The sequence below is a fragment of the Scomber scombrus genome, chromosome 2, assembly GCF_963691925.1.
Source record: "Scomber scombrus chromosome 2, fScoSco1.1, whole genome shotgun sequence".
NCBI lineage: Eukaryota > Metazoa > Chordata > Actinopteri > Scombriformes > Scombridae > Scomber > Scomber scombrus.
Genome location: NC_084971.1, coordinates 14,104,150 through 14,119,911, shown reverse-complemented (window position 1 = coordinate 14,119,911; position 15,762 = coordinate 14,104,150). Strand labels below are relative to the sequence as shown.

Below are 15,762 nucleotides of genomic sequence, written 5' to 3'. Positions count from 1 at the left end.
CAGTCTCTCTGTCTGTGAATGTTACAGCTGTAAATTTACTGGAGCATGTTCATGGCTCATTTTCAACATGCTCTGAATGTCTGTCAGGTGTGTACAGTATGTGATGTATTTTAAAGGGCTGAATATAATCTTTTATAGCATATAGACAAAATATACTTAAAGATGTTTCCTTGATAGCATCCTCTTGCCTTCTCCCATGTAGACAATCACCACCTTTGCCTCCCGAAGTCTTGAATCAAGACAAATGTTTTTTTTAATGTTTTGTTCTTAAAATAATAAAAGTTTTGTTTTATAACTTGTCAGTGTTTACATCTTCTCATTTACATTTTATTAGCAATATAAAAGTTGTTCAAATCTCACCACGTGGTGTTTTCAGTAGCTGTTCTGGGGCTTTCAGTCATATCAGTTGGTGTTCATCAGCCAGATGTGGTTTACCTGGTTGTCATGGAAATGTAGATGTTCAAGTTTCAATTTTCTAGCAATTTAAAAAGGACTTAAATGTTAAAGGTTAAGGTTCATTCTTGATCTTTTAAAAAGCAGTTGAGAAAAAAAAGTATCACCACAAGGTCTATTTAGTAACTGTTCTGGAGCTTTCGATCATATGAGAGTAATAGTTCTCTGGCTGATACGTGGAAAAGAGAGCTTTTTGTAAAGTTTTCACCCTAAAATCACAAAAAAAACCCAAACGGAATATGCAGCCGTTCTCAAAAATTCTCGTTGAAAGTAAAAGACATTTTTAACAAGTTGAAGACGCCAGACATGAACTCATGCAAACTTCACAGACAAACATACTTTATTATTACTAGAGTGGTATTTATTTGGACGTGATTGCTTTAACAGACATACATTTTCACATAAAACTGAAGAAAAACAGAACAGTACCTTGACTATGACCTGATATTAATATTAAACTTTCCCTTTTCTTTTTTAAATTCCAATACATAGAAAAGATTAAATCATTGGTCCCAGTGCAAACGCAGCAGTGTGACGGCTGCGTGCAGTCATGATTGTTGGGTTGTCGTGGTTCAGATTGAACACTCACATGCTCACATGTCAAAAGGCACAGTGAAGAGGTTTCCTAAAATGAGGCGGATGGCATTGTTTACACTTTGCCCACCTACTGTAAGAGGGCAGAGTCCTATGACTTGAAACAGACGACCTTTACAATCTAAACATGATGGTGTTAAAACTGATTAAAATATTTCATCTGTCCAACATACAATCTATTCTGTTTTGTCAATAACTTGTGTTTTCAGCAACACCAGATAACCAGTGAGTCAGCCAGAGTCTAACTCACATAATCTCATAACTCACTTGGTAACTCATATAATCCTCCACACAACAGTCATTACAGAGGCTTTCCCAGCAGCTGGGTATCAACACATGTCAGAGTCTTGAACAAAAACAAACCACATCCAACACATTTAAGGTCAGCAACCCATGTGTTAAATGTTTCATTTTAGGTGTCAGCGCCTGAACTGTTACACTTGTCACATTATCAGGGACCCACCAGAACAGCGACAATTTAACGCAGGAAATGGAGCATTTTCCAAGCAATCAGCTCTAAGAACAGACTGAAAGAAAGGGGGTTGTAAAAAGCGTCCAGGTTTAGTCTGAATGTCTGTTTGAGAAAAATCCTATTTCTGCAGACAAACAATAATTTTAAAATCCTTGCTTGAATTGGTGAAACCAGCGTGAATGGTAAAAACAGAGCCTTCTGTGGTATATTTCAAAAACATATTAAGGCTCAGGTGAAACATAAATGACATCTTATGATTAAGTGACCACTTTCACCAAGTCAGAAAATACAGTAAAAAATAGACACCTGTTATACCTGGAGTTAATTTCAGGGTAAATATACAAAACGGTTTAGGCACCACTGTGTTATCTGAAAAATATGAGACATCCTACAGCAAGTGGAGCTTGACTAAGAACTGTTGAACTGTTTGTGGCAGTGACAAATACAGAAAAAAACATACAGATACAGTATAAGTAGCTTTTGGCATTGCTTTGGTAAGTTAGGGTCAGAAATGTATTTAGTATCATTCAGCGAGTTGATCACAAGCTAGATACCAAAAGGAACAATGACGCAGCTTTGTTAAATGGCCTAGTCTGTTTAAGGCAGAGAGTGGTTTTAGATGTAATGTTTTTGCCTTAGACGACCACTGTTTCTCTTTCAAGATATTTGTAATTCAGGTGCACAGCAAATACTTATAACTTCTTGTTAACTTTAGCATAACGTTTCACCGCTCCAAAGAATATTGACATGCTGAGTGCTTACATAAAAAAGAGCAAACATTTTTAAAAAACAGCTTTTAACTCTGAAAGTATTTCATGACAGCATCTGTAGTGTTAATGAAAATGAAAAAAGGTGGCATCTGATGTCTCTGAATCCTTGGGGCTACGAGATACCTGATGACTCACTATGGCGTCAGTCTTCCTCTTGATGTAACATGGAGTTAAAGGGAATAGTGATTGTGGGCAAAAGACACGCGCTTCTTCTTTCATTTGGCATCTTTACTTTGATGTGACTTTTCATGAACTGAAGGAATCAGACTCTCACTCTGTAGATCTTCCACACAGCTCTACGGAGGTTTGACGTCCCAAGTATCTATTCCTTTCCTTTATTTGTGAGGATCTGCTAGACCAGTAGCAAGTTAGTATAAGTAGTGACAGACTTGACTGACAAATAAAATGGTGGATTAAAGTTGTATGGAGGTATGCGAATCAGAGGCTGAGAAGAGACTGATCCAGTTCAAACACATGGACTCTGATTCATTCCTTTGATGAGAGTAATAAAAGAAACATGATTGTCACATTCTTCAGGCCACTGAGAGCTGGCCTGGAAATAACTAATTTAGTCAATGGCTAGAAGCTACTGGATCAGCAGCACAGAGGTTGTGGTCATCAGCTGCCTAGTAACTAGTGCACCACATCATCAATGTTGTGGTCTATGTCATACTTTTCACAAAACTTGTTAGTGAATGGCAGGCAGGTGAGATGCTCCAGCCAGTGCCAGTTAATAGGGTAGATATAAAACCAAACGATGAGGGAAGAGAACAGTCCGATGTAGGCGATCAGTGAGACGGCGATGAGGATACGTTTCCGGTACTTGTCAAAATTGCCAAACGTGACGTAGGGCAGGAAGGAAAAGGAGAGCAGCAAGCCACTTAGGAAACCAAAGATGTGGGCAATGTTGTCGATCCACGGCAGGAGGCCGCACATGAAGAGGAAGAGGACAATGCCCAATAGTTTGAGAAATGCCTTCCAGGGTTTCTCCAGAATCTGCCAGCCTTGAAACAGCTCAACAAACAGGCAAGCGAGGAGTCCAAACTGAGACCCTGCAGGACCCACCTGGAGGGAGAAAAAGACAAAAATTCAATATGAAGCCAGAATAACAAAGACAGTTTATTTGGTTTTAGTCCGAGAGGAAGTTGGGCACACTTGCAATAAAAAAATCATTCAGAAGACTCATGTATGGCTGAGCATCATCATTGTTGATGTGCATTAAAAAATAAAGTGCATACATCCTGCTTACGGATGACTCAGGGCTTTTTGATTGAGTCAGAACTGTGTTTCAGCCTGAACCGTGAGTATGTTGTCGTCTTGTTCAGTAGATTATAGAAGGTCATACATGCAGGTTGAATAGATAAGAGTTCAAATTTGTCACATGGCATTTAATTATCAATTTTATATCATGTTGAAAACAAAATTCCCCATAGCAAGGGACAAGCAAAATGTGCATGTCTGTTTCTGTTGTTTCTCACTGTCACAGAGGGAATAGTTTTAAGCATTTTAAGTAATGTTTTTGGAGAAAAATTACGTGGCTTACATCTTGCATAATATATATAGACTGGTGTATTTTAATTATTAACAAGCACACTTTCACACACTGTTTGTATACAACCAGAGCAGCAGAGATTTAACCTGATTACTAGCAACAGGTTCACATTGCAGTATTTTAAGTAGCCATTATTTAAACGTAGACATCATTAAGAGACTTAATCCTGACCCAGGTAAACACTATTAACGAATAATTAATGGACATCGCATTTAAAAACTACCAACGTCTCTCCAGTCAAATGATTCTTGACAGGGGGAAATACGGCATTGGTTTGGGGAGCCTATGCTATTCATGTTTACTGGACAAAGGCAGTTTTACCCAAATGCAATCTCTTTTATTTAACATCTAGTTGTGTGGCAGGAGTACAGTATGAGCTCTGGGTCAGGCAGTAAAGGTGAGCAGATTAGAGTGACGTGGGGGCTGAGTTTGGAGGCTTGGCCCTGTCAGAGGTAGATGGCTAATCTGTGAAGACGTTCGATTACCACAAACAGAAGAGGAGCGTGGAGCAGCACTCCACCCACACGCTGAAACGATACTACCATGCGCCACGGTCACTCACCCTTGGGTGTGATATTAAGTAGCGGAGCAAACTTTAAAGATGCAATGAATGAATTGTTTACTATTACACATTGCAATGGGAATATTAGTTCAACCGTCATGATGAACTATTATGTTTCAATTACATAATTTTAATTAAATTCCTAAAACAGAGTATGTGTGTGTGTCAAGGGAGATAACTTTTAATCTATCTGCATTTGACTAATAGCTATAAAATCATACAGTATACAGTATAGTTTTCAAATCAATTCTGCCACTGTCAACTCCGCTCTTCTGTTGAGGAGTGTAGGGGTGAGTCTGCATTTGACCCGCCACTTGTCTATGTCTAGTGGCACCATCCCAAAAGTTTCAGGAAAAGTATGAAATGACTGATATTCCTAACCACAGACTATAAGGCTGCTGCAATATTTTCTTCTTCTGCATAGTTGTTCAAGATTCAAAAGCACTGCGTGCTGAAAAACAGAGACTGAAACTGACTTTGACATTTGCATGTCTGTCTGTAAAGGTTTAAGAGGAGAAACTGGAGTTGCTGTGCTTTCACATTTCATCAAATCTGATTTTCCCTTGAGAAAATTATTCCAGTCACGGCTGTTGTTTGGCGGTTTATGCTGAGGCCATGGGGTCTTAGCTCAACAGTTAAAGAATAATCCACTTAAACTGCCTCTTTAAGTAGCTTGACTACCCTGTGTTGTGCCTTGCATGCGCTTCCTCTGGTTAATCCTGGTGTGTGAAGACCTGGAAATTGGTCAGTGCTAAGGCGAGCTGCACGGTGGGATTTCCGTTCTAGACGTCATAGTGAGAGACACCTGATGTCTCACCACACAAATATCAGATAAGAGCAGTTGGGGTCAGCTCATGAGGATGATGACAGATGTCTCGATGACATCAAGACATAAATACAAAAGCCAAAGGGCAAAAAAAAATTCTCAGCAATTATCTGTCATACATAAATTATTTGTTAAAATGTAAATGATGTAATATAAAACACGTTACTGTTGAAGTGTAAAATGCTATTTTTATTCATCCACCAAAATTATATCAAAGAGGAGCTCCTTCAAAAATGTGCCATGGTTTTCATTAAAAGCTGTCTGGAACAGAAGCTTCACCAGTAAAGTTTAGTCTATGCAACAATGTCTTTGTATGAAAGAAATAAACTAATCCCATTCATTAAATACTGTAGCAGTGGACCCAAACAATGGCATTACGCTAATCTCTTAAGGGGGGAAGGTGAGACACAATGAGAACAACACCAGTGCCAGTAAAATGTAATCTAGGTAAACTAGATTGTTTTCTTTTCACGTGTAGTCATTTGTACAGAAAAATTACATTTTGAGAAAATAGTAGTTACTCCAAAAGCCATCATCAGGAACAAGTAAATGTATCGGAAACAACCGCTCATAAATACAGATATGTTTTAAATGTCATTGGATCTCTGAGTGTATACCACTATTTTTTCCTTGAACGTATGGTGTAAAAACAGGTGTCTCATGTGAGTCACTTACAAAGAGAAGAGGGTTGGTTCAGACAGACAAAAAAGAGAAAATCGACTGGTCAGACTGTTTTTAAAGCACATACAGACATCACCCAAGAGAGTAATTACCTGCAGTTGACTCAGGGACCACTCTCTCTCTTTCTCTCTCACACACACACAGATACACACATTTAATCTTGCATGCCAAGAGAATTGTTTCAACTTTCCATCAGCGCATCCGACAGGACATTACAGTGTGGATTAACTATGGTAACAATGTCCACATAAAACATATTCATACTTTAATGATGCCATTCTTTGATTCTTTGTCCATTCAATTATATATATATATATATATATATATATATATATATATATATATATATATATATATATATATATATATATATTTGTTAGGGCCGGGACTCGATTAAAAAAATTAATCTAATTAATTAGAGGCTTTGTAATTAATCGCATTTTAATAGCATATAAATATTTGACCTGAGAACAGTGAGAAGTAATTTTTTTCACATGGATTTTTAGTATACGATTGAATAATGAATGAATACATAAGCTTAAGCAACAAAAATATTGTTTATTTTTGTTCAAGTCCAACAGACCAGTGCAATTTTTGCCATTAAGTGAAGCAATAGCATATTTAGAAATATAGTACATTTCAGAAATTAGCTAGCTACCACACTAGCGTCCACGCTAGCTGCTATATGTTTTGCATTGAGGTGACACTTGAGGCTCGATGTGCTGCGGTGATATGTGAATTCCTAGTTGCATAGCTTGCACACAACCATGCTCTTATCGACACTTCCATCCGTTCGTTTTTTGTAACAAAATTTCCCATCCACGGGGCCAACCAAAGCGGTCTCATCAGCTACTTCGTTCATGTTCACTGTAGTTTGTTGTTGTCTGAACTACGCTAGTTGGTGCTCCAGTATAATCGGTCCGCCTGAAACTCATCCAGTGAGAAACGTTCCGCGGTGCAAAAATAAGTGTGATTAAAATGCGTCAATTTTTTTAACGCATCAATTATTGTGTAATTAATTAATCTTAATTAACGCGTTAAAGTCCCGGCCCTAATATATATATATTATATATATATATACATATATCGATGCTCCTGTTAAAAATTCCGCTTTTCAGTGTATTTAAAACAAGCTGCTACCAACATAAGAAAACTAATGTCTGACTGAAATGTTAATTTAATGAGAAAAGTACTCATTAAATTAAAAAGCTATGGTCTGTGTAGGAAAATCATTGTCTTTAACATGCTTGATGTATCTCAACACGTTTTTGAAACATTTATCCTATTTTTGAGAGAGCTGGACTGGACAGAACTGCCACTGTAAAGCAGTCTCATACACTTGTCAGCTTAAGCCCAGTTTTTCCAGTCACTTGCACAGTTAACACCATGAAGTGTTTTCTGTGCCCCCCCTAGACCTCTGTAGATGGGCCAATCGAGTCTGCTCTAATAATCCTCAGCAGGAGAAAGCTCTTCCAGTAAGTGAGCTGAGCTAAACTGAGCCACGCCAGTGAGTGTGAACAGCAGGGAATACACCATAGCTACAATGGAAATGTGGTAATGGTGTGGAGCTTTTTACTCTTCCACCAACATTTCCTAAATATCACCAATGAATTGTCAACATGAGATGTAAAGGCTACATTGATGTGAATGGCATAATCAGACCCGATTCTGTAGCTATTAAATCTAAATATTCACCATAGTCAGCCCTAATATCTGGTGAGCGTAATAACTTTGAAATTTAATTCAAGAGGAGGAGAGAGGGATATCTCAAATCCCTCTCACTGGATTAACAACCCAGACATCTGAGCAGCTCAGAGATCAGCGTAGCATGTGTACTTGACTCTCTGTGTGTGTGTGTGTGTGTGTGTGTGTGTGTGTGTGTGTGTGTGTGTGTGGGTGTGTGTAAAGTACTTAAGTAACACAAATAAATCAGCCACTTCCTGGCAATCCTGACAGAGGCTAGTGCTTGTCATGTTGCTGATTAATATTAAACTCTAAACTAATCTGTGAGACAAGCTGCTTTTTTCCACTGGTTTTTTTGCACCTGCAAGATTACAGCAAAAATAGCCTGCTCCAGGTTGATTTGCCAAAAAAACAAAAACAAAAAACCTGTCTGTACTAAAAAAAAACAAGCCTGCATGCAAGTAAGGACCCACCTCGGCTCTGTAGGGGAGGAATAAGGCAGAGGCGAGGTTTCCTGTGATGCCACTGAGGATGTAAATGATGGAGATGCGGACCCAACCTGCCAGCTTCTCCAGGTCTCTAAGTATGGTCATCTGGAACACCACTGACACCACGCAGTGTAACAGTCTACACACACAGAAAACACATCAGGCTAATAGTAGTATTAATTTTAACACACTGCATTTTTTCTGAAAGCTCTTTTGGACTTGAGGGATTTCCCAGGTCACAAGAATTAACAGTAAGACTTGCTCATGTGAGTAAACAGCTCACGAGCAGCAGGGCCTCATTTACAAACATGTCATTAGGTTTGAATCCTGAAGGGTGCTGACATGTTGAAACCACTTGGTAATCGTTCTGTTTAAAACAGCAATGTTGTACACAGCTTATTGACTCAACAGCGTAATCTTAACCTTTTGTTACAGCATATCAAACATTTTCTCAGTGCTACTGAGCAGTTATGAAGCGATGTGGTAAAATCTATACCCCAGTGGCTAATGGCAATTTGAGAAATTGAAACTAGAGCCCTATCAAAATTTATTAAAAAATATTAACTTTAAAAAACAAAGTAAATCTTTGCATACCCAGCATGGAGGAAGAGAGAGAGCCAGAGACGGTAGAACTGATCAGGAACATCGGGGTTCAGGAAAGGCAACAAACCGCACACATCATCTAGACAGTCAACCTGCACAAAGATAGTGTATGAGTTCAGAAATATACTAACACTAACAGACACACACACACACACACACACACACACACACACACACACACACACACACACACACACACACACACACACACACACACACACACACACACACACACACACACACACACACACACACACACACACACACACACACACACACACACACACACATAGATATAACATGCAAACACACTACCTGTGAGCACAGTGTGGCTTCCTCGTGGAAGTAACCATGCATGAAAGAGCAATATTCTCTGGTCGTGATCTCACATCTACAAAAGGGACAAGAAAAATTAAAAATTTCCAGATGCAGTGATCAAGCAAATGATTAAGAGTGGGACTTAGATCATGATGAGACCTTTAAGTCTGTAAAACATCACTCAACAGTAACAATATCAGCCCACATTTCTCACCTGCCCTTAGTTCCTATGCAGCAAGGCCGGCCCTTAATGTTACAGTCCATGTGTCTGTAGCCTGTGTGGTTCCACGCCTTGGGAAGTGTACACACCTGGAAAAAGACGGGTAATAAGAAATAATGCAACATACAATCAATCACATTTTTTTTGTAAGCCTCAGACACAGAGACAAGCATTGGAAAAGGTGCATAAAAATATTTTGTCTGAACACAGAAGTGATCAAAAAAATAAATAAATTAGTAGCAGTGTTCCCTCACCGGCCACTGGGTGATGTCATCTGCCCACGTGTGAGGCTCTAAAGAGGCGGGCTCTTGACACACTCTGTTCACAGCATGCAACACGGGGGGAAAAGAGAGGGTTTGAAAAAATGTAATCCACGTTGCTGAGCCAATTTTAACATATAAGTTTCAAATATTAAAAAAAATATAAGTTTCTCACCTGGGATCCTGGTGACAGACAGAGCCAGAAGACCTGAAGGTCGTACCCACAGGCTCTTTGTTCCATTTCATAAAGGTGGCCAGTGTCTCCTGAATAAACAGTGGTTTAAATGTTTAAAACAGTAGTATTTTGCTTTATTTCATAGGTTCACAAGCAGATTAAATAATAAACAGCAAACAGTTGATATCACTGGCAGTTAACTTACGTTTTTAAAAACATTAATGTAATTATCTTTATGTACCAGCATGTGTTTAAGAGTGCATACTGTTTCTATTTTGTAAGTAATTTCTTACAAACTTTCACTGACAGACCAGAGCAAAGTCTTACACACTGACACGCTAAGATACTAAGCATCAGGGTGAGAGAGAGAAACCACGTACAGAGCAGTCTTTGCTGTGGGTCTGCACACATCCAGAGTTGTCATTCTGAACGCAGCAGCCAGATTCTCTCTCCAGGTCTTTGGCCTTCTGGATCAGTTGGACTATCTGTGTGTCCTGACGGATGCATGGCGAGAACTTGGCCCCAAGGTGGATCAGATCCTCCTAATAAGAGGGAAAAGGATGGTAAAGATGTACAAATGTTGAAAACCCACACATGTTAAAGGGATTTGCGGGAAAGAAAAACTAAAAATGAAAAAGAAAATTAATGAAACATGGCTGGTCAAGTAAATCCTTAAATAGCAACAGCATTTGACAGGAAATGCAGTAAAGAGTAAGTGTAAAATTCATGAGGGTGTAACCCAACTACTCGCATAGGATGAGATTTAAAGTGTGTGGTGACATCCAGACTGACTTACAAATTACAAACCCATATTTTCAGCAGCTAAATTGAGACCAGCAAGTGACTTACAGAACTAGGTCCGATCCAGAAGTTCTGCTGTTGGATAAACTTGACACTCTCATAAATGCCTTTGTTCTTGAGCACCTATAGAGGGCGACAGAGTGACACAGATGGCTAGGAAAGTGCTTAACAAAAAATTTACAGACTAAGTGTTGTTGATTTATGAGACAATAAAAAACAAACACATTTTGTCTGTTTTTCAGTTTGTTGGGATAAAAATAAGATAAGATCACATTCAATTTTCTCTCCATAATCAATCTTTCAGCAACAAATAGTCAATAGTTACTGAAAAGTTACCAGCTTTGATGATCAATTTAAAAAAAAACAACTGCATTTTGACACTACAGAATGTCAAAAAATGTTGTTTTTTATTATTTCACAGTAGACCTACTTATTCTTTAATGCATAGATATTTTGCAAACAAGTGTCTCAATTTTCAAGAAACTGGTAATTGTGTGTAAAAAGATTTGAAAATTTCACCCACCAGTTCAGTCGTAGAATGTTGTGCAAACCCCACAGGGGCAAAACCATATGTACAACAGGCCAGCAAAGTGATGACTATGTGGACAAAAGTGATCCAGTAGGTGAAGTAGGGCCTGAAACACAGCAGAGGATTTGACTGTAAATCATGTAGAACAATCAGAAATCATGACAGGCCAATACTGATCAATCCTGGTGTAAAAAAATTACATAACACTGGAGAAAAATGTTTGTAATCTAATTAATTTATCTTAAAAATGACTATAACCTGTAAATCACCACAATTCTCTCTCTTGACAGCTTTTGTGTCGCTTTTTACAGTTAAAACTGCCCAAAAATCTTCAACAATAAACCCCCCAACTACAGCAGCTGACTTCATTCAGTAGTTTTTCTCTCTCTCTCTCTATCTGTAAGCCAATTAACTCCATTAGAACGTCCTTTACATCTATTAATTCCGTACCTGTGGCTGTGGAAGTCATCCAACTGTTTCTGGACGTTGCTGCTGAGACTGCGTCGATAGTGCCGGTTCAGCCACTTCCCCACAACGCCCATGCCATACTGACGCTTCTGTTTGTCGAATGCAAAGTGCTTCACTTGGGAGGCGATACGACGACCGCGGCGAGGATGACTTTTCTCAGGTAATACTGTTGGTGTCCTGAGTGTTCGAGAAATGTCCTTACTGGGTTTTGGGAAGAAGGTGAGTAAGTAGGAAAGAATTTAACAATGGAAAGAGAGGGGGGAGGGGGGGACAAAAGAGGTGGTTTTAGACAAAAAAGGTAAAAATATGCAATGCAATAAACAACACAAGAAAATCTAAAAAGTATGTCTGCATTGTTATTCAGTGGTTTTATTGCCATATCTATTATTATATCCATCTGATGAGAACTACAGGAGCATCAGTGACTGCTAAAAGACTATACATGTTTATAGATTATGTTTTTGGTTGTATAATCACTCACAGGCTTGGAAACCCATGATCAGGCTGGTCACAGGGAGCAAAAGAGGCAGACATGGGAGGTGACTCAAATACATCATCAGCCATAGAGTACAACTCATCATGGGCATCGACCTATGCAGCAGAGGTTACAGAGGTCACAGAGGAAGAGAAAGAGCAGTAATTAATGAGCAGCCAGGCATCATACGTGTTTAGTTCAGGTAGGGGGGAATATAGGACACCTAAGATCTGTCCAACATTCCTATATTTCAGTAAGGTTTGACAAATATAAACTTATTAGAAATGAATGTTCAACCTCTCATCTCCACTTTGCAGCCTCTTTCAAGCAGCAACTAAATACAGTCCAATGGTCAGACTGAGCAGGAGAGATGGAAAAAGAGACTAGAGAAAAACCTTTTAAATCTACAAGGGAGAAAGAAAGCTGTGGCATGAGATAAGAAATGGAAACAGCCCTTCCTGAATGGCGTAACATAATGTGAGAGGAATAAGAGATGTATATAGATCGCACAGCTGCTGATCTGGAAGAAGATGTGTGTTTCAACATGTTGTTGACTGTTGCAGAAAAGAACACAGATGAAAAGCAGGATAAATATATAGAAGAGGAAGTGATTGCTGAAGAGAAGGCTGATAAGAGACACAGAAAAGCAGTGGAAATGATATCTAAATAATGAAACGTGACTGCTGGCAATACTACAGAAGAGAAAGCAAGTACAGGAAGACCTGTGAACAATGAAAAAAAACCTGCTAAAGAGTATTCCAGCAAAGAGAGAAATTGCTGCAACGGCATTATTAAGAGGATAGAGTAGGAGCTTGCTGACCTTGCTGAAGAAGAGCGACTCAGACGTATCTGCAGAGTCCACAGTGTCCTCGTCCATCCAGCTGGGCCTGACAAAGCTCCTCCTGGGGAAACTGCGACCTGTCTGGGAGCCTGCCAAGCCACTACGACCCTGCACAACACACACCACATAATAAATGATTTCATACATGCATTATGCATTTTAGAACGGTCCAGCTCTACTCTACATAGAAATAAGTTAACAGGAATATAAACACTCAGAGCTGTGTTCTATTTTAAAGGGAATGACTAAACATGCATACAAACATAAACAAAACAACATCTCCATAACTTACCAAACCTACGCTGGAAAACCTTTAACCCCTAAATATGTTATCCCCCTGTGGGATTGTTGATAATAGCAATATATAAAATTGTGTCTGATATCTATACACATTTTTTATTACACTCAGGAAATCAGATATTTCTTTATTTATCTATGTCATTTACAAAATCAAAATACATATTATTTACCACTCCTACTGCTATTTAATATTTAGTTGTATTAATTTTGCCTATTTAAGCAACAAAAGCGGATTACAGATCTTGGTGTCAAGTAATTTCACATTGCACAACGGCTTATGTTTTCTAAATCTGAAAACGCCATGAAATCTATTTACAGTTTACAGCACCTTTAACTGACTGATTGCAACTTTAATTGCTAGATTCTGACTAACAATTAAAGTTGGATTGTAACATGACCCATTTCTGAACTTTTCTCAAATTCCCTTGAAAGTTTTCTGACAACACACAGGTACCCCACCCACCCTCAGCAGGTTGGACGCAGCTCGGATGCTCATGCGGGCGACGGACTCCCTCTTACGTCTGGGGAAGCGACTGTACCCGGAGCGCTGGCTGGTGAAGGAGCTGAGTGAGGTGACCCCTGGCGTGACGGGAGCCCCATGGGTGGTGAGGGGCGTCCTGGGGGAGCGATTGTCCACCTCATCTTGACAACGGAAGGCTCGTCCCCGTGCCAGGGGATCCACAATCTAGCAAAAACAATGGATTATAATCACCCACATATAAATATTTGATTGACACTATGACATTAACACGAACCTACATCTTTTATGAATCCTCTTCCAAAAGCTGACTTTGAAGAAAAGGGTAGTGAGGTCAATACAGGAGAGAAAAGTGAGTCACTCAGAGATGATAATCAACCTTTGCTGAGTTGATAGCACTCACACTGAAAGAGAACTGCTATCACTTGCCTGTGTATGCATGTATATGTGTAAAATATGAGGAAGAAAAACAGCGTTGCTTATCACTGGTCCTCTCCATTAGAAGAGCAAACAGGTACAGAGTCCAAAAAACAGGTGAAGGTAAGCAACAGAGGGAAAACTTAATATTGGATTGTGAGTAGATGAGTATGGCTGTCTGATAAGGACTGAAGAGAGTGACATGATTCATCTGGGGCACAGATGCTCCACGTCTATCACCATAAAGCGCTCTACATTATTAAAGCCAGACACATTATTCTCCACTCTCCTTGCAACTTCACTCTCTCACCATTTCTTTTTGGTCCTGTCCTTCTTCAGAAACCTTTCAGTGTCATAACATAAAACAATGCAGGGGGGGGGGGGGGCGCGCGACCAGAACCCGTGACAAAGACCCTGGTATATCTCATCTCAGCTGGATTAGAGTGTGTAAGTTAGGGCACAGAGTGATCACAGGCCTCTGTGACAGCAGAATACCTTGGGCAACTTGAGTGCGGCTGGGGAGTCCAGGCCCTGGTCGATGCTTGTGGCCGTGTCAGGCTCTCTATATTGGGCCTTCAGCTTGCCGTAGCGTTGGCTGCAGTGGCGCAGGCTCTTCCTGTGCCATATCTGCTGTTTGGTCTCACAGTCTTCTCCCACCCCAAACCACTCGGCCGTATTCCTGCAGGTGAAGAGTGAGGAGGGCAGACTAAGTATCACATATTGAGTCTCAAACAGGAAGGTCAGATGATATTAACACTGCTGTGAATGAAGTATATGGAGCGTAATATAATGACATCTATGAGTCATATCAAAGTCAAACTGGACAACATAATGACGAAGATGATGGAAAACTTGTAAATTGATCCTATTCATGTGTGCCTTTGTTAAAGACACACAACAAATGTAACAAAGATAACTGAACTTTTTAGCACCCTCAGATACATTTGACATTATTCCTGTAATTTCTGTCTATGCTTAACCACAAGATTCATGGAATATGTTGTTGATGAATGTATGTTTGATATATTTATTGTATGTTTTTTATTGATTTGAGGGACCTGAAGAGGAAGTTTCTGTGAACAAACTACAGGGAACTGAACTTGCACATATGATATGTTGGGTAAATGACCTGCGAGGAACTAAACTTGCATTTCCTGTATACACTTGGGTGTAGGAAAGTTATTTCCTTTTTCTATGGGTTTATTCGTTCATTGCCTTTTTACTGTGCATCTGTACTTTAGTCAATGTAGGGTTTGGCTTATTAAAAATCTTAACTTCTAAAAAATGGAATCCATGTTTTCTTAGTTTTATCGTTATTATTGTAATCGTATCTGTTTATGTCTTTGTTTTGTGAGACTTTACTGTTTCTTGAAAAGCAATAAAAAGTGAATTGTAAAAAAAAAAAAGAAAATTAAATTGCTGGATAGCGCCCTTCCATTGTTGAATGGTGTGAAGAAAAACATTAACACAAACACACACACACACACCAAACTCTCCTTCTTACTTGCGAATGCTTTGTGAGAGCGAAGTTTGTCTTCCAAACTTTGACCTCCTGTCCCTGGCTGAAGAGCTTCCATCTCCAGCTCCACCGATGCTCTCTGACGCAGACCCGGCTGCTTGGCGACTCACACTTTTTTTCAGAGACGGCCGGAGAGGCTGGGCAGAGAAAGAGAGAAATTATGTTACTGCATGGTAATTGTCTTTTAATATGATGTCTGTCCACACAGAGTGGAACATTTAAACTTTAATCAGTGTTCTCAATGATCACTGCATGCAGACAGTGTGCTGGAGGTTTT

At 39.4% G+C, this 15,762-nt stretch overlaps 1 protein-coding gene across 1 annotated transcript in view; it reads right to left on the bottom strand.

Annotated features, from left to right (window-relative positions):
* Nucleotides 1-813: 813 nt before the first annotated feature.
* LOC133997469 (inactive rhomboid protein 2-like) overlaps nucleotides 814-15,762 on the bottom strand; it is a 32,555-nt gene continuing 17,606 nt past the window's right edge. Inside the window, exons 3-18 of the mRNA XM_062437065.1 lie at nucleotides 15,471-15,622; nucleotides 14,462-14,645; nucleotides 13,535-13,756; nucleotides 12,751-12,879; nucleotides 11,937-12,046; nucleotides 11,438-11,656; nucleotides 10,982-11,093; nucleotides 10,507-10,581; nucleotides 10,038-10,199; nucleotides 9,658-9,746; nucleotides 9,477-9,540; nucleotides 9,217-9,311; nucleotides 9,000-9,075; nucleotides 8,676-8,776; nucleotides 8,067-8,220; nucleotides 814-3,354 (exon numbers count right to left, since the gene is read on the bottom strand). Of these exons, the coding sequence (XP_062293049.1) occupies nucleotides 2,923-3,354; nucleotides 8,067-8,220; nucleotides 8,676-8,776; nucleotides 9,000-9,075; nucleotides 9,217-9,311; nucleotides 9,477-9,540; nucleotides 9,658-9,746; nucleotides 10,038-10,199; nucleotides 10,507-10,581; nucleotides 10,982-11,093; nucleotides 11,438-11,656; nucleotides 11,937-12,046; nucleotides 12,751-12,879; nucleotides 13,535-13,756; nucleotides 14,462-14,645; nucleotides 15,471-15,622 (2,376 nt within the window). The 3' untranslated portion in view covers nucleotides 814-2,922. The remainder of the gene's footprint in view (nucleotides 3,355-8,066; nucleotides 8,221-8,675; nucleotides 8,777-8,999; nucleotides 9,076-9,216; nucleotides 9,312-9,476; nucleotides 9,541-9,657; nucleotides 9,747-10,037; nucleotides 10,200-10,506; nucleotides 10,582-10,981; nucleotides 11,094-11,437; nucleotides 11,657-11,936; nucleotides 12,047-12,750; nucleotides 12,880-13,534; nucleotides 13,757-14,461; nucleotides 14,646-15,470; nucleotides 15,623-15,762) is intronic.